Here is a 21,828-nt window from a genome sequence, read left to right on the forward strand (position 1 = left end):
TTACTAGACAGAAGTAAAACTTATGTGCTTATTTATTAAAAAAACTTAATTTCGAGGCTAATCTATAATTTTATTAAAATTCAAGGATTTACGCGTAAATATTTTTAACAAAATCATGTATTGTAATAAATTTTGCCATATATTATAATGAAAATTACTACTATCACTTCTATTTATAGTTTTTTGTTTTTTTTTTTTTTCTTAAAAACACTGACAATCTATTTGGTAATATATATCTATAACTTCTTTCACCTTTGTTTTCACAATACAAAAACATAAAACCAGAGAAAAAAGTTTTTCATTTTAGTTTTCCTGCATATGCCTTTTCCATTACAACATTAAGTTGCAATATTTTTTTTGTTTAAACTCATATTATTAATAGTTACAGTAATAATTATGGATTATATGCTATGACAATATATTCTCTCAAGTTACTATTACATATTCTTTAAATTTTTGGTGTAAAGGCAATGAGATTTTATATAGAGCGAATTCGGTAAAATTTACATTAAAGATATTTTGCAACTATTTACACTACAAAAAAACAGACTATCAGTGACGGATTTTTCCGTCACTGAAAGTCAAAAATCCGTCGCTAAAGCTTTCAGCGACGGATTTCCGACGGACTCAAATCCGTCGCTTAAAGTCATGTCGCTAATTTTTTCCGACGGATCGGGCGTCCGTCGGAAATATTAGCGACGGATTTCCGACGGATCTGAATTCCGTCGGATAAATTTGCGACGGATTTTCCAACGGTTAATTTCGTCAGAAATTTTTGCGACGAACTAGTTCGTCGCTAAATCCATCGGAAATTTCTAAGTCACGTGATGCATAATCCGTCTCTAATCCGTCGCAAATAATTAGCGACGGAAAAGTTCCGTCGGAAATCCGTCGGAAATATTAATATTCAATAATATTAATAATATTATTTATATTTTCAATAATATTCATTATCGTCAACAAAATATTTTTCGATTTTATTTAGACATTCTTATAATCTAAATAGTTTACAACTAAAAAATAAATTTAATATAAATTAAAAGTCATTCATAATCATTATAATTCATATTCATACACACAAATACTTCACAATGTTTACAAAATCGAAAGTTTAGAACAAATCCATATACTTAACAATATTCATAAAATTTAAAACAAATCTATCAGTTTGCTGAAACATCTGATGGAGAAGTAGAATCTACAGTTGTGTGATGATGAAAATATGTTTGCTTGTGGAGTATGCTCTCGTGTTTCCTTTTGCATCTCTGTTGCCTCATGTCTTTCATTCATAGAGAGCTGCTGGCCATGCCCTCTACCTCTAAGATAATACTGCTCTTCTAGACATATGAAAAAAAAAATTTATATATAAATTTCAATTAACAATATTACAAAATTAATATAAAATTTTCTTTCTTCATAACAAAATTACAAAAAGTAGAATGAAAAAATAGAAATAATATGATAAACCCAAAAACTTGACATATAGAAACTCATGTGAAGAACATGAACCCTTCTAATATGCTACAAGATCCTCTCACCCACCCCACACCAGCCTCCGTGGTGCAACTCCACTCAACTTCCTATCAACTTAAATTTTTAACCACCATCCTAAGCATAAACCAAACTATGAAAAGCAAAGATGAAAAATAAGGAACCAAATTATATCCCAGGAAACTGAACAATTTAGTAGAGATTATTATCTTTTTCCTTATCTCTCTTACAGGACAAAAACTCATCATATCTCCTTTTTACAGTATCAGAAAAGAAAATGCATCATACTTGGACATTATAGCAGATACAAAATGCAAATGAACATCATATTTCAAACCTCAGCTTAGAGCACTCCTTTATGGTAAATCAACCAAGAGAACAAAAAATCAAGAGTATCAATTTATTAGATAAGCTATTTTTCTGTACCTTCAAGAAAAAGAAGAATTAGCATGCAATCAATCATAGAATGAATAACTAGCTCCTGCATATCATTCTGTATCATTACCTTGGATGAATTTAAAAGAAGAGAAACTCATCTGGTCTGGTGAAGGCTGAAAAATGATCCCAGCTTACCCCATGACACAAGCACACTACTCTTCAAAGTTTATTTCTATTTAAACTAAACAGCCATGACATATAAATGAAGTCAATTTTACTACAGTCAGATTATTTATTTGTTAGCCAAGAATGTAATACCTTAAAAAATTCAACAAATTTGGGAATGTCATTCGCAGACTCAGCAGAATTCATTTTCCTTCCCTGCTTCTCAGAAATGCTAATCAAGAGTTCTTTGGCACCTGCATCCAAATTATCAATCATAAATTGCAGGACTGCAATTAAGAGAAGTATATATCCACAATTCTCATGTTGATGTTGAACTTTTCAAGTGTTTAGAACCATATTTTTGGATAGTGAACAAAGATGTATGATGTATGATACCACAAGTATTTATATATAAATTTCAATTTATATAAATTTTATAAATTTTATATAAATTTCAATTTATATAAATTTTATATAAATTTATATATAAATTTATATATAAATTTATATATAAATTTCAATTAAACGCAGCAAGCTGCTGGGCACGCAGCAAGCTGCTGCGTGCCCACGCAGCATGCTGCTGCGTGCCCACGCAGCATGCTGCGTGCCCAGCAGCAGCTGCTGCGTGCCTAGCAGCAGCAAGCTGCTGCTGCGTGCCCAGCAGCAGCAAGCTGCTGCTGCGTGCCCACGCAGCAAGCTGCTGGGCACGCAGCAAGAAAATATTTTTAATTTTTTTTTTATTTTTAAAATACTTGATTAATTAAAAATATTTTACTATCTGCAACCATTGAAGCAAATCCCATATTCACTAACTTACATGGAGTGGCGACGATCGGAAGTTGCACCGGCGGGTGGCAACGGCGGTGGAGGCGACAGTGAGGACGAGGCGACAGCGAGGACGAGGCGACAGCAAATCTGTCACGGGAACGGCGAGGCGACGGCGGCGGTGAGTGGCAACGGGGCGCGCGACAGCAACTTGCGGCAGCTTTGGGACTCACAACGGCGACGGCGGCGGCGGCGGCGAGAGTGGCAGGAAGATCGATTCGGCGCTGAGGGGAAGATAGGAGAGGAAAAGCGTGGCTGAAATTATAAGAGATGAGGAAAGAGAAGTTTAGGGTTTTGTTTTTATATTGTTTGATTTTTCTGACGGATTAGCGACGGAATAAATTCCGTCGCTAATATTTTAAAAATCCGTCGCTAATCCGTCAGAAATTTAAACATAAACTATTCGTCGTTGATCCGTCGCTATTTTTTTTTCCGACGGAAGTAAATTCCGTCGCTAAATCCGTCACTGATACCTTGTTTTTTTGTAGTGTTAACTTTATTTGCAAGCTTATCTATTACCACGTTTAATGGATTAAACTTCTTTGAATGAAATAAGTCAAGTTCCGCTCATGTATCTGAGATATTAACTTACTATTATAGAATGATAAACATGCTGCCATTATAATATAAGCAGTCAGAATGAGAATTTTTACTATAAATAATAAAAACATTACCGATTAAACTTTAGGTTTGTGAATGATTATTGCTAATAATATTAAGACATTTATTTTATAAGTTAATTGACGTGGAGAAATTAGTTTTGAATTTTACGGCAGATTTGGACTGCGTCTAACATTTGCTGCCGACATCCAAAAGAGATTCACGATAGCTTTTCGGAAAGAAAATTTTGAGACGCACGACTTTCAAAAGTGTGACAAGGATCAAAGACCTGTCACAAAGTTCAAAACGAAAATTTCATCGTTTAGGGAGTTAATTTTGCATTTTAATTATTTTTTTAAATATTTTTATAATTTTATATATTAGGGTTTTTTCTATTATAAATAACCTTTCATTGACTATTTGAAACTCAATTTTCAATCTCTTAAGAATTTCAAAAAGACTTTTCGACTTTTAATCTCTCGTTTTTATTATTTCGTCTTAGTCAAACTTTATTAGTTAAAACTCCTCTATTCAGTCTTATATCACTAATAGAAATAAGAAATATATTATACTTGTCGTACTCTAATGGCATAGCTCATGATCATGAAGTTTGAGTTCAATAGATATACAAGAGCATATTATTAAAATGAGTAACATCGCAGTATGAAAACTTTAATGATGATGATTGATGGTTTCTTTTTGGTGTAGTTTATTATGAACACACTACCTCGTAAAAATATGGGGTCATTTCAAATTAATTATAAGACCATTAAAAATAAGTGAAATGTTAATATATTTTATCCATTCCTCTTTTACATATTACCTCAATAATTATTAAAAATTTAAATAATGTTGCATAATATAATAGTGAAATACACTATAAAATGACTAACTGACAAATTATTGATAGAGGTAAATCATGATCTTAATAAGAAATGAGATTGATAATTGTTGAAGATTATGTGGTTTACTTGCAAGAATCATACTCTGTTATTAGAATCAATAAGGATCCATAGTTATTTTCATAAGTCATAGAAACGTATTGAGTCTAATAAATGAATAGATGCTATTAAAGAATAAAATCATGTGACAAAATAAAGTATGAGATTTGTTAATTATATAAACTACCTCGGTATAAATGGATTATTAAGACCAAACGCGACTCAAATGACATAAAATAATTTGTTACTAAGATATATACTCAGAAAGATAGTATTGATTATAAAGAGAGGTTTCATTAGCTTCAAAGATAAACTTATTAAGAATAAGGGAAAATTATAAAAAAATTATCATGTGATTTGACGTATTTTTTAAGTAGAATTATATAATTTAATTTGTGACAAAAAGAATCATGTAGTTTCACTCCGTTAGTAAAGTGAAATTTTTTTTCTCTAACACCGCTATGAAACGCTAATGTTGCATTTAAAAATTAATTAAAAATAAATTTTAATTAGGATGAATTACATTTTAATCCTTAAAGTTCTATAAAATATATAAGGATAATTTACGATTTAGTCCCTGAATATTGCCATTATTAACAAGTCAGTCCCTGTATTTTTAGAAACCTATTAAAACGTCCTTATATTTTATTTCCGTCAACAAAATAGTCCTTCCGTCCTATTTTCCGTTAAAATTAGACAAAGGAAGAGAGAGAAAATTTTTAAAATCCAATTTTACCCTCAAATAAAACCATTTATTTAGTCCTTGTATATTATAATTATTAACAAGTTAGTCCTTACATTTTCAAAAATCTATTAAAATATTTTTATCTTTTTTCATATCTATTAAAACGTCCTTATTATTTTTTTCCATCAATGAAATAGTCCCTATCTTTTCTCACATCTATTAAAACATCCTTATCGTTTATTTAAATCAACGAAATAGTCCCTCCTCATCGTTTTTTTCTGTCAACGAAATCGTCTCTCCCTATATTTTTAGAAATATATTAAAACGTCCTTATTGTTTCTTTTTGTCAACGAAATAGTCCCTATCTTTTCTCAGATCTATTAAAACATCCTTGTTATTTCTTTTTATCAACAAAATAGTCCCTATCTTTTCTTTCCTCTTCCTCCTCCTCCTCCTCCTCCTCCTCCTCCTCCGAAAAAGAAGAAGAAAAAGAAGAAGAAGAAGAAGAAGAAGGAGAAGAAGAAGAAGAAGAAGGAGAAGAAGAAGAAGAAGGAGAAGAAGAAGAAGAAGGAGAGAAAGAAGAAAAAGAAAAAAAAGAAGAAGAAGAAGGAGAAGAATGAGAAGAAGAAGAAGAAGATAAAGAAGAAAAAGAAGAAAAAGAAGCAAAAGAAGAAAAAGGAGAAGAAGCAGAAGAAGAAGGAGAAAAAACAGAAGAAGAAGAAGAAAAAGGAGAAGAAGCAGAAGAAGAAGAAGCAAAAGGAAGAAGAATTGATGAAGAAGAAAAGGAAGGAGGAGGAGGAGAAAAATAATTGGGGGTAATTTAGTCTTTTACTATATTTTTAACGGCAAAAATAGACAGAAGGACTATTTCGTTGACGGAGAGAAAACATAAGGACGTTTTAATAGGTTTTTGAAAATACAGGGACTGACTTGTTAATAATGGCAATACCCAGGGACTAAATCGTAAATTACCCAATATATAATTTGGTTCATATACTTATTAAATTTAGTTATAAAGTTTTATTTTGTAATAAAATAGTCCCTTTGGTTATAATTCTTCCCTATATTCTTACAAATTGCTCCCTAAATATTATAATTGTTTATAAATAAAAATTTATTTATTTTTTATAAATTAATTTCACATGTTTATTAAATTTAATATCTTATAGTTAGAGATAAATTAATAAAATAAAAATTAAATAAAAAATCTTAGCATAATATACATCTAAATTCAAGTCTAAATAGTCCTTTCTCATTTAACTTTTCCCTTTTCAATGATTTTTTTTTATTTAATTATGACAAAAAAGAGATATTAAATTTTTTTAATTTTTTTATTATTTTTCACATATAAGATATTAAAAGCTAATAAATAGAGAGATTAATATGCAAATATAAGGACTTATTAGTAATTATAATATTTAGAAACAAATATATAAAAATATAATGATTAATTTTAATAAAAAAATATAAAATTAAAATTAAAAATTTTGTAATTATCTCTAAAATTAATTATGATTTCAGTGGCTTATGAGTTACACCAAATGGATGTGAAAATAATATTTCTAAATGAAAAACTTAAAGATAAAGTTTATAAGAGCAATCTGAAGGCTTCTCATTTGAAAGAAAACGCCACATTATGTGTAAATTTAAGAAATCAATATATGAAAATGGAAAAACATTTTGATTATGGTATATTAATTTTAATGATACTATTAAAGTTTTTTATTTTCTTAAAAAATATTATTAACTAAAAAATCAACGGGAGTAAGTTTATTTTTTTAATTCTATGTATTGATGACTTATTGATTATTGCAAATAATTTAGACATGTTATATGAGACGAAAGAATTGTGATAAATTAAACAATTTCAATAGAATGATATGAAATGTTATGAAATGGAATAAAATTTTATATTATTTTTTGTAAGCAATTTAATATATATTCACCGGATACGTGCAAGGAAAGTTTATGATATCTCTAAAAAACTAAAGACTAAATGGTCTGTAAAGGAAATCAGTTAGTCAATTTTGTATCTTAACTAACCCGTTAGAATAGCTCTACATCTAACTAAATGCCAGCACACACTCCTTCAATTCTTGGACTGTGGCTAGCTCAGGTTTTCTTTTGTATATGTACATCAACAGTAACGATTTAAAACATACAAAAAAAATGGATTGAGGTTGCACCTGTTTATGCACCTCCACCAACTAAATTCTTAATTTATTTTTATTTTGCTGGATTCTTCAATCCTTTTCATGGTATCAGAGCCTGGTTAAGGTTTATTCTCTAATCTCTGCATTCTATACCTTTGTTGTTTGAGATTAGCCAATAGATAACAATGATGACTCCTGAGGATTTAGCGAAGATCATCGCTGCTATAAACACAAAGAATAGCGAAAATGATCTGTATCATGTTAACAATTCCGACGCTCCTGGATTCAGTCTCGTAAACACTCCTTTGAGAGGGCCCAATTATCTCTCTTGGAGTTGGTCGGTTCAAATAGCTCTCAGAGCTAAGAAGAAATTAGGATTTATTAATGGAAAAATTAAAGCTCCGGCACTTGATTCAGATGATTATGAGAAGTGGTTAACGGCAGATAGCATGGTTGTATCATGGTTGCTAAATGCCATGTCTAAGGATATTTCTGACGCTTTTGTATTCTGCAAAAACACAAAGATACTTTGGGACGAGTTAAAGCACAGTTATGGCGAGAGCAATGGGCCCATGATTTACCAGATAGAACGAGATATAGCCGGGTACAAGCAAGGTAGTAATTCTGTGACAGAATGCTACACAAGTTTGAAGAAGAAGTGGGATGAGCTATTGTGTTTAGCTCCACTGCCTGTTTGTTGTGAAACTGGTACCGTAATTACAAATTATGACAGCAATAGGAGATTGATGCAATTTTTGATGGGATTAGGAGATGAGTATGACAACGTGAAGAATCAAATTCTTTTGCAAGATCCTTTACCGTCAATTAATAAAGCATACTCCATGATCATGAGTGTGGAGAAACAAAGAGAAGTGCAAATTGATAGCACATCTTCCTCTGAGACTGCTGCAGTAATGCTTGCTAGAAGAAATTTTTCTGGAAACAGAAGCAACACGGGAACTGGAAATAACAGGGCTTCCTTTTCATCTCGAAAAGAGGACAAGAAGAAGCAATATTGTACCAATTGCAAAGGTGCAGGACACATAGTGGACGATTGCTTCAGTCTCCACGGATATCCAGATTGGTTCATTGAATTACAGAAGAAAAGAGGGGTGGACGTCAGAAAGTACAGAGCTAATAATGTTACTCGTGTTGCAACTGATGAGACACCATTACAGCAGTCAGGACTGCAGCAGAAAGGAACTGATGGTCTCGATAAAGGGATGACAGATTTCTTGCAACAAGAATTTCAAAAATTCCTCAACTCCAGAAGTGGCAGTAATGATCAAGATGATGGAGATGTCAGACACGTGAATTTTGCAGGTACTTTACTCAATTCAGTTTTTACTAGTATTAATTTTAATTGCAAGGATAATTGGATAGTCGATTCGGGCGCAACTGATCATATCACACCCCACCTCAATTTTTATGATCAAGTTGTTAAATTACATCCACCAAAGACTATCCGACTGCCAGACAATTCAACCAGATTAGTAACACACATTGGAAATATTAAATTGAACTCCAGAGTTATTTTATACAATGTTCTATATGTTCCTTCGTTCAGTTGCAATTTATTGTCAGTCAGCTTGCTTGCTAGGACTTGTGGTTTATCTGCGCACTTATTCCCCGAATATTGTTTATTCCAGGATTTACAGACTAGAGAAGTATTGGCCAAAGGAACAGTGTTTGAAGATCTTTATTATTTGACAGCAGATTCATTTAATAAACAGAGCAATTGCAATTCTGTTAGCCATTGTTCTGAGCATAATAACCATCTAGCTATGCTTTGGCATGCTAGATTAGGACATGTTTCTTTTAAAAGGTTGAAACATATAGATGGAGTTGCTAAATGTGATTATGCTGAGTTAATGTGTCCTATTTGTCCTGTTGCTAAGCAAACAAGGCTGTCTTTTCCTACAAGTATGATTTCCAGTGAGAATATATTTGATCTTATTCATGTTGATTTATGGGGTCCGTATAAATTGAAGTCTATTACAAATGCGATCTACATGTTAACAATAGTTGATGATTATAGTCGTTTTTGTTGGACTTATATGCTGAAAACTAAAGATCAGGTGTTGCTTGCATTGAAATCTTTTTTCCATTATGTGTTTACACATTTTGCTAAACGGATAAAGAACATTCGCACCGACAATGGTACTGAATTTGTTAATGCTGCATGTAGTACTTTCTTGCAAGACCAAGGCACTTTACATCAACAAACCTGTGTTTACACTCCACAATAAAATGGAGTTGTAGAACGGAAACACCGAACTCTTTTAAACATCGCCCGCACACTACTTTTCCAATCCAAATTACCTGCCATTTTCTGGTCTGAATTATTGTTAGCAGCCACCCATATTACCAATCGGTTGCCTTCCGAAAACTTACAGTGGCAAACTCCTTATGAAAGGTTACATGGTAAACAGGTTGATTATACTTATTTTCGGACAATTGGTTGTCTCTGTTATGCTACCAACACCAAACCACACAAACACAAATTTGATCCCCGGGCTTTCCCATGTGTTTTATTGGGTTATGCTCAAAACCAAAAAGCTTATAAACTCTACTGTTTGACTACTAAAGTCATTATTGTTTCACGAGATGTTATGTTTCAAGAAACTCTTTTTCCTTTTCATTATACCAAACCAGAGGATGTTACAGCTTTTGTTTTACCCACTTGTCTATTTGATACCAATTATACGCCCCACCAACAGCAATCTTCTATTACTCCTGCTTCATCACCAAACACCGACCCACCACTTGAACCCGCACCGCTACCTGAAACTAATTCCGTGCCTTTGGGTCTTGATAATGATCTTCCTGACTGCTCTTCTTTTGATGCTGATAATACTGTGGGAACTGAAACTGATTTGGCTATGGGAACTGAAACTGATTTGGTTGTGGTACCTGCATCTCCACAACCGGTTCGTCGAAGTACACGACTGAGGAAAACTCCTGCCTGGTTGACTGATTATATTACCAATAATACATCAGATTCCAACATTCATTTTTCCTCCTCTCATATGTTTTTTATTGCCTAGCTATCTAAAATCAAAGAACCTTGCAATTATAATTATGCTAAAACTGATATGAATTGGGTAAATGCTATGCAAAAAGAATTGGATGCTTTAGAACAAAATCATACATGGATTTTAACTGCTTTGCCTCCTAACGTTAAACCTGTTGGGTGTAAGTGGGTGTACAGGATTAAATATAATGCAGATGGGAGCATAGACAGATATAAAGCAAGGCTCGTCGCCAAGGGGTACAACCAGTTGCTTGGTCTCGATTACAATCAGACTTTCTCTCCTGTTGCCAAGTTAGTAACAGTAAGAATTTTCTTAACTGTGGCAGCCGCATATTCTTGGCCAGTGAAGCAACTTGATATCAATAATGCTTATTTGCACGGATCCATTGATGAAGATATCTACATGCAAGTTCCTCCTGGTTATGACAAAGCGGAGAAGGGCCAAGTTTGCAAATTGCAGCGATCACTTTATGGGTTGAAGCAAGCCGGCAGGCAATGGAATAAAGAATTGACAGTCAGTTTGATGACACAAGGTTTCAAACAATCTTCTTTCAATCATTGCTTGTTTACTAAGGGTCATGGAGGTTCTTTTATTGCTATCTTAGTTTATGTTGATGATTGTTTGATTACTAGTCCTTTAGCCACCTTAATTACTGATTTGCGGCATTTTTTGGATAAGAAATTCACTATTAAAGATCTCGGCGATGTTCAATATTTTTTGGGTATCGAGGTGGCACGTTCGGCATCAGGAATGTTGTTAACACAACATAAATTCATTACTGATATTATTCAGGATACAGGTTTGCAGGATGCCCGAATTACAGCTAGTCCGTATATTCAAGGCATTAAGTTGAGTAAAGATATGGGACAGCCATTGCAAGATGCTGAGATTTACCGGAGACTCATTGGTCGGTTGCTTTATTTATCCATGACCAGGCCCGATATTAGTTATGCGGTTCAGCAACTTAGCCAATATATGCAGGTTCCACATACTATGCATCTAAAAGCTGCTCTCACCGTGGTGAAATATTTGAAGGGAACTAGTTACATGGGATTATTTTTACCAGCAACAAATGATTTGAAACTCCGAGCCTTTTGTGATGCTGACTGGGCATCTTGTGTTGATTCTCGTCGATCCGTTACCGGGTATTGTATTTTCTTCGGTACTTCATTGGTTTCCTGGAAGACTAAGAAACAGAATACGGTGAGTCGGTCTTCTGCTGAGTCGGAATATCGCGCCATGGCATCTACTGTGTGTGAGCTTCGGTGGTTATCTTCTCTTTTGACTGATTTTCATATTACTATTGTTCAACCGATACCGTTACATTGTGATAATAAGGCAGCCATCCATATTGCTGCTAACCCAGTCTTTCATGAGAGGACAAAACACATTGACATTGATTGTCATGTGGTTCGTACTCAGCTGCAAGCAGGTTTCATTACCACTCTGTATCTCCATCCTCCTTGCAGCTTGCCGACATGTTTACGAAACCTTTACCTTCTCATTCTTATTCTACATTTGTGTCCAAGCTTGAGTTGGTTGATTTCTCCCCAACACCAGCTTGAAGGGGGGGTGTAAAGGAAATCAGTTAGTCAATTTTGTATCTTAACTAACCCGTTAGAATAGCTCTACATCTAACTAAATGCCAGCACACACTCCTTCAATTCTTGGACTGTGGCTAGCTCAGGTTTTCTTTTGTATATGTACATCAACAGTAACGATTTAAAACATACAAAAAAAAATGGATTGAGGTTGCACCTGTTTATGCACCTCCACCAACTAAATTCTTAATTTATTTTTATTTTGCTGGATTCTTCAATCCTTTTCATGGCCATTTATAGAAAGTTTAATCACTTAAAAGTTGTTAGATTTCAGTATATTCTTGATGTTGCTTTATACATTTATGTCAATAGGATTATTTATTTTTAATAGATATATTGGATGATTCTAATTTTAATCCACCCACAATGCAACCCAACTTTACGGCTGTGATGAATACAATTGATTGGAAGTATAAAGTGGTATATAGATGTGTATAATTTATTTTTTTCATATGGTGGAAATTTTATAAAAATTACTCATATAAATTTTTAATTTTGTTTTGTACTAGAATATCCCAATTAATTTTGCAATTCAGCTCCTTAGAATGAATGGGATGTGGACGAAAGTATAAGGATTTGATAGAAGAAAATGGTTAGTGAAATATGTCACTTGGTTTAGTAGAGATGGAGTATTTAGAAAAGCGATATTTGAGAAAGATGGTGTATATTTTTTAATGAAAATTTATTGGCCGAAGATGATGAGGTGGAATTCACATATGATATTTCTGCAGGAGACAAGGTTGTCTTCTATACTACTATTAAAATATCTAGACTATAGTTTAAGCCACCATTATTTTGATGCTTGAGTACTTAGATTTTCTCAAAAAAAAATTGAGAACAACGTAACAACGTGAGATATGACGAGCAAACTCTAATCAACAAAACTTCTTGATATGATTATTATAAGCTTATGCAATAAATGCTTTTAATGCCATGCACATAATATTAAACTTTTTGCATGAATCAATATTTACTATACTACAACAACATAGTCTTCGGCCACTAATATGTCTTATTAAATAATATATTAAATAAAGAAAATATTTATTTCCACCATATAACCCTCTACGTGGAAACTATATATTGACTTTCTAATGCTATATGTATATATATAAATTTCTTTTCTTTGATAGACTTCTTTTTTTTTTTCACCATAACATGGATAGAACTCCATATATGAGGATTAAAAGGTCCATCAACTTGCCTACATCTCCGACAATGTTGAAAGTAATATACATCATCATGAAGCAACAATTGAAAGAGATGAGAACTGAAGTGAAACAATTACTGAAAAGATTAGTTCATGATCTTGGAAAGTAATACATAACAGTTACCCAATTAGAAGATATACCACTCATGAAATCTTGTGATATATTCCTCCGGTTACTTAAAATAAGTGATAACAGAACAGTTAAGGATAATAATGTTATTGTCATATCTGATACGAACTTATGCTCAGTAGTTGTCTCTTGTTCAGCCATTGTCATATTTGATACGTCAACTTCTGCTCAGTAGTTGCCTCTTGCTCGGCCATTGTCATATGAAGAATGAAAGATATTCCAAGTGAGTGATATATTTTGTCAATGCATAAAAGGATATATTTTGCGATTATTTGCTTTTTTGATATATGTTTTTATGAACCACCTATATAATTTAAAAATATTTTTCTGCTTGTTAATTGCTTCTTCCTTGATATATCTCCAAGTTGATATTTGTTTGAATGTTGATTTGTCTTTAGCTTATCTTAATGAATGGATAACTTTGGTGTTATGTTTAATAAGAGTTTTTCTATCAAGTTATTTGGATTAAATTTAATTTTAATTTTTTAATTTCCATTGATTAAATTAATCATTTTCAATATATTACAAATATCTCACTAGATTATATCACCATATTTTAAATAGATTATTAATTTAAGTACATTATTATTGTTTGTAAAATGAAAAAAAAAAACATACAAATGAAATACTTCAAATTTTCTAAAAAGAAACTTCATTTAATATTTTCATACAAATTAACGACATTAATATAAAATATCTGTCCTCAATTAACTTCACTTTTTTCTCTTTTCTGCAATTTAAACTACAACAAATAATTTCTAAATAAAAAAATCAATGTAAACATCAGCAACAAAGACATATAACACTTTAATGCAATCCATGTTTCTTTGTTTCATAATTCTTTTTGAATGATAATTTTCAAAAAGATATGTATTGCCAGTTGTTGCACGTTTTTGACTCCACATGGGTTACCGGGAGAGATTGTTATTGTCCATTATTAATGTCCATTAACGTTTCAGACGATAAAATAAAAGATATATCTTTTTCATAACGATATGAAATTATACATGTATCGTTAACGTATGTTATATGATCTATACAAGCTATTGCGTACACTAATAACAAGTGAAGCACACTCTTATTGTGAGTTGTATATTATAAGGAGTGAGTATTCGGTCGCTTTGATTTAAAATCATATCAAATCGAATAAATTAAAAATTTAAATTTTAATATTTATAAAAACTAAACCAAATCGATTTTAATTAAAAATTAAATCAAATCAAACCGATCTAATTCAATTTGATTCAATTCAATTCGATTTAATCGATTTAAATTTTTAATAATTTTTTTTTATTTTTTACATTTTATTTTTAATATTTTAAAATTTAATTAGAATATTTTTAACTCTAATACGATCTAATCTCTATATATTATTCAATAATATATTATTATCACTAATCGATTCGATTTGATTTTTTCAACTCAAAACCGAACTGAAATAACTGAAATTTTTAAAATTAAAAACCGAACCGAACAGAAATTAATAAAAAATAGAACTAAATTTTCGAATTAATTCAATTCGATCAATTTTTTCGGTTTGAACCGAATACTAGTAACCTAATCCATAAGTTATTATTAAAGACAATATAAATTTTTTTTTTCTTTCTACTGTTTGCCATGAGAAATTGTTTAAAGAAATTGTTCAGAATCGTGAAGTGAGTTGAGACTTGTGAAATTGGTTAAAGTCATAATGATGAGAAATTCTAATAGCTCATCATGGCTCCTAGCCTAATAGAAACGAGCCATATTCAAGAAGGGTAATCTTGTTAAAAAATTCAAAACAAATACAAAAATGCCATTTTGAGTTAGCTCAAATTGAGTCCCGTAGCATTATTGACGTAAATAACTGCTATTAAAAAGTCATTTTAATGAATAATTCAACCATTTATATAAATCAGTATTGAAATAAATTAAAAGTATAACTTATCCGGCATTCCCCAAAATTTAACAAACACACCTCATCACTACCTAAAAACTAACACAGATCATTAGCATCTCCCCTGGAAATTTAGATTTTTGCTAGCAGAGACTTTGTCAACTCTTGACAATGTCAACATCCAGACATGAAATACCCCTACAAAATTGAACCAAGCTATTTTATAAAACTAGTGTTACTTGTCAAAGTAAAAAACTGTAATACGAGGAAGTAATGATTTTTTCTTAAAAATTTCCTTCTCCTTCCCACCCACTTCTTGACTGTTGCTAAAGATCAAAGTCAGCCCCTGAATAACAAAAATGTCTGTCAAGTGCACAACTACGACCCTACTTGAATCAAATACAACAATCACTAAAAGCACAAACATGTGCATCATTTCTCCTCCATGCGTCGTAGCACCGACTCGGCAAATCTTTGTTGCCTGAGATACAAAATGGCCAATGAATTTGATACTTAGTAATATTGAATGCAGACTATGACATTTTAGTTATTCTCAGTTTCAGAATCAATTTAGCAATCAGATGTACCAAATAATTTCTACATGGATACAAAAATCTAGGACACTGGGAATACTTCATATGAAAGACGGCTTTGCTATACCCAGTGTGTAGCACAAACCAATTAACAATTGACATGTATCATGAGTTTTACACTTACTAACAAAACCCCAACAAAGATTGGAATCATGTGTCTGGAAGACGAGATATTTTGCTTACATGGATGAATTCAGAAACTCTCTTAAGCATCCATCTCCAGTTCCAGTTACTAAAGCATAAAGTCAATAATATAAATAAAGGGTTGAGCATTATTCATTAAACTTAATTAACATATCAAATCCCTGATACTTGATTTAATCTTTTCCTTTGATTTAGTTTTTGGTTAATTTAGTATTATAGAAATAAATAAACCTATCTGCCAAGTTGAACTCTTGAAGAGACCTTTACTCTCATATTTTGACTTCATTTGATTGTCACCAATATTTAGGTTTTCGTTCCACCTTGTGCTACAAATTAAAGTTTTGAAGCACTTGTTTTATAAAGAATCCTGTTAGTTACAAGGTAGTACAAGTAATTGATTGAAAGAATTTGGGGAACTGTGGATCTATTATCTCTAAGCACGTTAGGGTTGGACATATCAAGTTGTCAGCTTCTATTATAACTTACAAGCTATCCCAGTGGGCACACCAAAATTAGTTACTACTCGCTGCCTGTAATAGTAAGAGAGACTGGATAAAAAAAATTAGTTTTACTTGTTTAATTCCAATTTAGATGCATTCTTTACCTGTTTGCAATTTTCTATTCTTCTTTGATTCTTTTACTTACACCTGATCCTTTCAAAGTCCAAAGAAAGCTTTCACCTCTTTTTAAAGACAGTGTCTGTCAACTTAACTATTTGACTTCTTAAAAGATAACTGAAACAACTGAGCAGACAGAACTTAAATGTTTGGTTTGGTTAGCATTAGTAGGAATTCCATTATCTATATCAGTTAGAAAGCTGGCACTAACAGACAAAATCGATAATAAAAATATCCACAGAATTCAAGGATTAGTTTAACCCAGTAGGTATAGATTGTAGAACAGGCTGTAACCGCATCACTATAATGCTAAACAGGTGAGATTAGTGTCCAGAGAAGCACATGCTGGTCCTTCAGACACAGTACCAACAGGCTCAGGTGAAGTAAAGGTGAAAAATTATGGGCAAGAGAAGCCATAAAACTGGCCACAGAGAGAGAGAGAGAGAGAGAGAGAGAGAGAGAGCTATTGAATTCCTATCTATGCAAAACTAGAAACAGGGTAATAATAAGGTGTCTGGAAGAGCCAGGGGAAAAAGCATAGAAATTAGAAAAGTTGTAGACTTACTTTCGCTCCCTATGTTTTGGGCTAGGGCGAGAGTACTTCAGATATCCATCCCAAGGAACCTTTTTGAGACCTGCTCGTACAGATATTATGTCCCTGACCCTGCATACAGCATTCAAAATGAATCCATGCATCATTGTGGAGAGTTTACAAAGGAAATTTGTTTCCGTACAGAAGATTACGACACCTGACAAAACTTTCTCATGACAATTAAAAATAAAGTAATTTACCTCTCTGCGAATTCGATGGGCGTCTCTCCAGGTTTCAGATTTTGAGGCTCCAAGTACCACACATCACAAACAACAGCCCAGGATGTCATGAGTTGCAGTAGATGCATTGTAAAGGACTGCCTGCACAAGAGACATGTAAGACATTTCACTGATATCACCAAAAGTATGCCAATGTCTTGATATCTGAAGCATATGATAAAATTGGACACCAGGATATTTAGCCCAAATTAGTAAAACAAATAGATTGGTCACTCCCAATAACTCAATAAATTTACATACTGGAAGGTTAAATTTGATGAAGTATCATCCTAGATCACAAGCATTGAACCATTCTTGTAGGTGGTGGATTATGTGAAAGGCACTGATTTTCATTGTGTACTATTCATTTTTCAACAGGATTGGAAGAGTAACAGAAATGTTTATGTATCTCATGGATGGTCAAAGCATCTTGTTCTGGTTTCCTGGTGTAAATGCATTTCTACTTAACAGCTTAATTTTTGTGCAAAAAACAGCATCTTGGATAATAATAATGAGTTGAGATAGGTATGCAATATTTTATGGAACTTGTTGAGACAAGAATGCATTAGATATCAAAAAAACTAAGTGAATATCCTTACTTCCGGCTGTTCCAAAAAGCATCAACAAAAAGTTTATTGTATTTGATTGCAATTGGGCAAACAGTACAGCCCAGTTCAAATGCGCCCTATACACGACAACGAGAAGAAAAGTCAATGAAAACAACAAGAGTAAAGCTTAAAGTAACAAGAAGTTTTCCGCCCAAATTTCTTAATACCTTTTTGAACATCACAGTATAGTGGTTGTTGACACAAGTTCCTTCAGGAAATATAAGAAGTGGGTTATTGTCAGCTCCCTGAACATGTTCCCTTAACCTGAAATATATATATTCTTATGATCATTGTGCACATAGTATTGCATTAAGGAGATTTTGGCCTACTGCATTTAAGCATACTTTTTCGCTACAATTTCACGATCCTTTGACTCTGAACGATTGAACCAGATACATCCTAGGCTCTCTAATATAGTGCTTTGCAATAGTCCTACACAAATAACAAAATAAAATTAATCACTCTATTCTGTGCCATTCAATTTAAAATATGCACAAAGTTAGCCTAAGTTTCAAGCACTGTAGAAAAGTTGGCATTCCACTTCTGTTGCTGCATTTTTCAGGAAAATACAAGCAAAAACTATTCAATGGAATTCATTCCTGAGACTTTTAAATTTAATACACAGAACTACCACTTGGATATTATTAGTTAAACACAATAATGGGTACTATTTTTGTTATTTTACTGCAAGGCACACAATACAATCATACAATCTAAACACTTACCAACCCAACCAGGATGTTTCTGCATAATAACAGCAAAAGCAGTCATCTGTTCTAAGATGATAAAATCAATCATGGAGGTATGATTGGCCACAAAAACCTGGTCAACAATAAACAGGTTCATGTAAACATATGCACATTCCTTGGACAATCCAAAAATGATAAATAGTCAAAACTTTACTAGGTATGCATAAAATGCACTATGAGCTGGTATCCAAATAAGAAAAAAGAATTACTCAAAGGCACCTGTTTAGGTCGCATGCTTGGCCGTGGCCCGTGGTACTTGACAACTCCAGTCCATGATGCCACAAAGAAGCTGCAAATTAACTCCACCAAACACCTCTAGAAGGAAAACCAAAAACAATAACGAGGAACTAAATCCAGTGTAATTTTCAACAGCTAATATGTAAAAATTCAAGAGTGAAAAAATAAAAAATAGAAGTGATAAGCCTTGGAAAGTAAGCTTCTTATATTTCATGTGTATTACAATATTACAATAAATCAGGAAGGCATTATAATTTCTTTTTGCTCTACGCATATCTTTGTTTTCAACAGATTAGATACCCATCAAACATGTACAAATAACTGATATGACCAAACATATCAAACAAAATACCAATATCAGATAAATATTACAAAGAGGATTACATTTCACCTTCTATATGTCCAGTTCTTTGATAAATTAAGTAGAACTCCTTGGATATCATGGTTCATTGGGAAGGAGGAAAACTAATGGACCTTCCATGTGATTGACTATCAAGGTGTTTAGTGTTTTCCAGCATATACACCATAAAATCAGGGAATCCAACCTTTAAATTTTCTGACAGCCATTGGTACTATTAGATTTTTCATACAGTCTAACATCATGTGTGAATTATCAGGTTGCTTAAGCATATACTAAGCTCTCCTATCAGTCCTCAATAACTAGATGGCTTCATGATTTCAAAACAAAAGGAAAGTATCTACTAAATGGTACTTCACATGATTCATTAAGTCAAATTCTAGAAAAGTTACACACAGAAACATAACACTGCAAAAACATGGACTTTTACTCGACTTAATATACAAGTTAACATAAACTAGTATAGGCAACAAAATCATGACAAGATAAATATCAAACCATCCAAATATATAAAACCAGAATTTTCAAAATTCCACTTCTCACATTTATACATAAATATACAAATTTTAAACATTTAAAAGAAGTATGGTGTAAAAGAAAGAACTTTAAGTACATAAATTATTGGCACCTCTAGCTTTTTTCTCAACTTGTCATTCCCTTTCAGTAGAAAATGAACAGGTATGTAGGACGAAAGAAAAATAATCCACCCTATAGTCAGTATTAGAACCCTGCAGATTTAATTGAGATTCATCAGGCAGCTAAAATAAAAACAGAAGTCATGTAGGAACTCATTAAAAGTTAAATCATCATCACAACCAGTATCACTTTTAGCTGTCCAAAATTTAAAACTACATAAAAAATAAAAAAAAATAAAAAAAAAAAAAAAAAAAAACACAATCAACCTTTTTGACACTGTCCCAAGGTTGTATCAAGTAGGAGTCCATTAATACAATGAACATTCAAAATTGGGCACAAGAAAGCATTACATATAAAGTAATCCCTTTACAAGACAGAATGTTACCTGGTAGGGAACAAAATCCCATATCGAATTACCACACCACAACACCACAGGGGAAACAGATATATATTCCAATTCCATGGTTCTGGGGGATTTGACTTGAAACATCGTGTAAATGAGTCCTGTTCAATATCACCATAAGGGGGAAAAAGGCAAATCAAAAAGGGAAAGGAAGAGCAACTTATCAGTCTAAGCTAACAGAAAATATTTGCTAAAAAACAATTCTATTAAATTCGTCTAAAAACATTTTTGTTTCTTTTGGATGAAGCAATTTATGAATACAGCCCTACACCCAATCAAATGGAGCAATAGGACCTGTGCAGTGACCACATTTAGATTGGGAATAAGGCTTGGTTGAGTTCAAATAGAGTCTTGTCTAGAAATTCCTGTAAGTTTCAATAGACTATAATTGTTTTCTTCCGATGCAGCATTTACATTTAAGGGGCCAAAGATACATTTAAGTAAAATCAACATTTTAAAATTTTATTAGAAAACCAGGCCTCAATGTTCCTACACTTCTTCGCTAAAAAGCCAAACTAAAAATTTTCTTCACGTAAGTACAAAAAAAAATACGCAGGGAACTCACATCAACAATAGCACCAGCAGCCTCTGTTAGGATTGGCGAAATGTCAAGCAAATCACGCCTAACAAAAAATTAGAGAGGGAAAATAGAAACCTTGAAGCTTAAATTGCAAATTGAACGAACTCTTAAGAGAGAGAGAGAGAAGGAAAGGTGTTTACAGGCGAAGCTTGCCGTGAGGTTCTTGAATGGCAGATCCGGAAGGAAGGTAATCTTCGATATTGGGTCGATCTAAGTCCAATTCAGAGCTCGAGGTTTTTAGCTTAGCAGGACTTCTCATCTTCGGCTGTGGCTATCGTGTCTCGATCAGAGAGAGAAAGAGATGCTGTCTTTGTGACCCTAAAAGATCGAGTGATTTCAAGCGTTGTTTTTCCTCCTCATTCTGTTATGCCAACTCCAAATTCTCTGTTTGTTTCGTGAGAAATGGTTAATTCATTCTGTTTCTTTTGTAAGGAAGTTGGATGAGAAATTGATTTCGTCCATGCGCTTACGCATACCAAAGCAAGGACCTGGTTTTGTCTAATCAGCGTCGTGTATTTCGACCCAAAAAAATAAATAAGTGTCGTCTAAGGTTTAGGCTTAGTTTTGTCTGGGAAGTATTTCATGTGGAACATGTGATAATTTATTTTTTATTATTTTATTTTAATTTAAAAAATAAATTATATTAATAAATTTATATATGAAAATTTTAATAAGATATTTAAAATATGAAAAGTAATTTTTCTTTTTAAGGTTAAAATTATTTTAAAAAAAATTAATTAATTTATCTCAAAATTTTAAAAATATATTTCAAAAAATTTATTTATTAATCTTTCTGTTAATTTTAGCAGTTAAATATTATAAAAAAATATAAAATAATTTTGATATAAAAATTAATTAATTAATTTTTTAAAATTTAAAAAAAATTAATAAATTTTTTAAAATTATAAGGACTAATTAGTAAAATATTTAATGGTAAAATTGACACAAACACCTATTATTAGTGAAAAATTAACTAGTAAATTTTTTTATACTAATAGAAACC

At 32.2% G+C, this 21,828-nt stretch overlaps 1 protein-coding gene and 1 long non-coding RNA gene across 2 annotated transcripts; both read right to left on the bottom strand.

Moving 5' to 3' along the window:
- Positions 1 to 1,030: 1,030 nt before the first annotated feature.
- Positions 1,031 to 2,923, bottom strand: LOC110613983. Its single transcript, XR_002487693.2, has 3 exons — positions 2,852 to 2,923; positions 2,188 to 2,288; positions 1,031 to 1,337 (listed from the first exon to the last, which is right to left on the bottom strand). It is a non-coding gene; the product is annotated as an uncharacterized LOC110613983 (long non-coding RNA).
- Positions 2,924 to 15,081: 12,158 nt separating this feature from the next.
- LOC110613989 (glycerol-3-phosphate acyltransferase 9) lies at positions 15,082 to 21,357 on the bottom strand. The gene is made up of 12 exons (XM_021755432.2): positions 20,966 to 21,357; positions 20,811 to 20,868; positions 20,228 to 20,346; positions 19,835 to 19,934; positions 18,831 to 18,926; positions 18,588 to 18,684; positions 18,207 to 18,294; positions 18,030 to 18,126; positions 17,854 to 17,939; positions 17,237 to 17,356; positions 17,010 to 17,108; positions 15,082 to 15,571 (listed from the first exon to the last, which is right to left on the bottom strand). The coding sequence occupies exons 1-12, from the start codon at positions 21,082 to 21,084 to the stop codon at positions 15,523 to 15,525; spliced, it is 1,128 nt and encodes a 375-aa protein (XP_021611124.1). The 5' UTR covers positions 21,085 to 21,357; the 3' UTR covers positions 15,082 to 15,522.
- Positions 21,358 to 21,828: the final 471 nt, after the last annotated feature.

The sequence above is a fragment of the Manihot esculenta genome, chromosome 4 (assembly GCF_001659605.2).
Source record: "Manihot esculenta cultivar AM560-2 chromosome 4, M.esculenta_v8, whole genome shotgun sequence".
Classification (NCBI taxonomy): domain Eukaryota; kingdom Viridiplantae; phylum Streptophyta; class Magnoliopsida; order Malpighiales; family Euphorbiaceae; genus Manihot; species Manihot esculenta.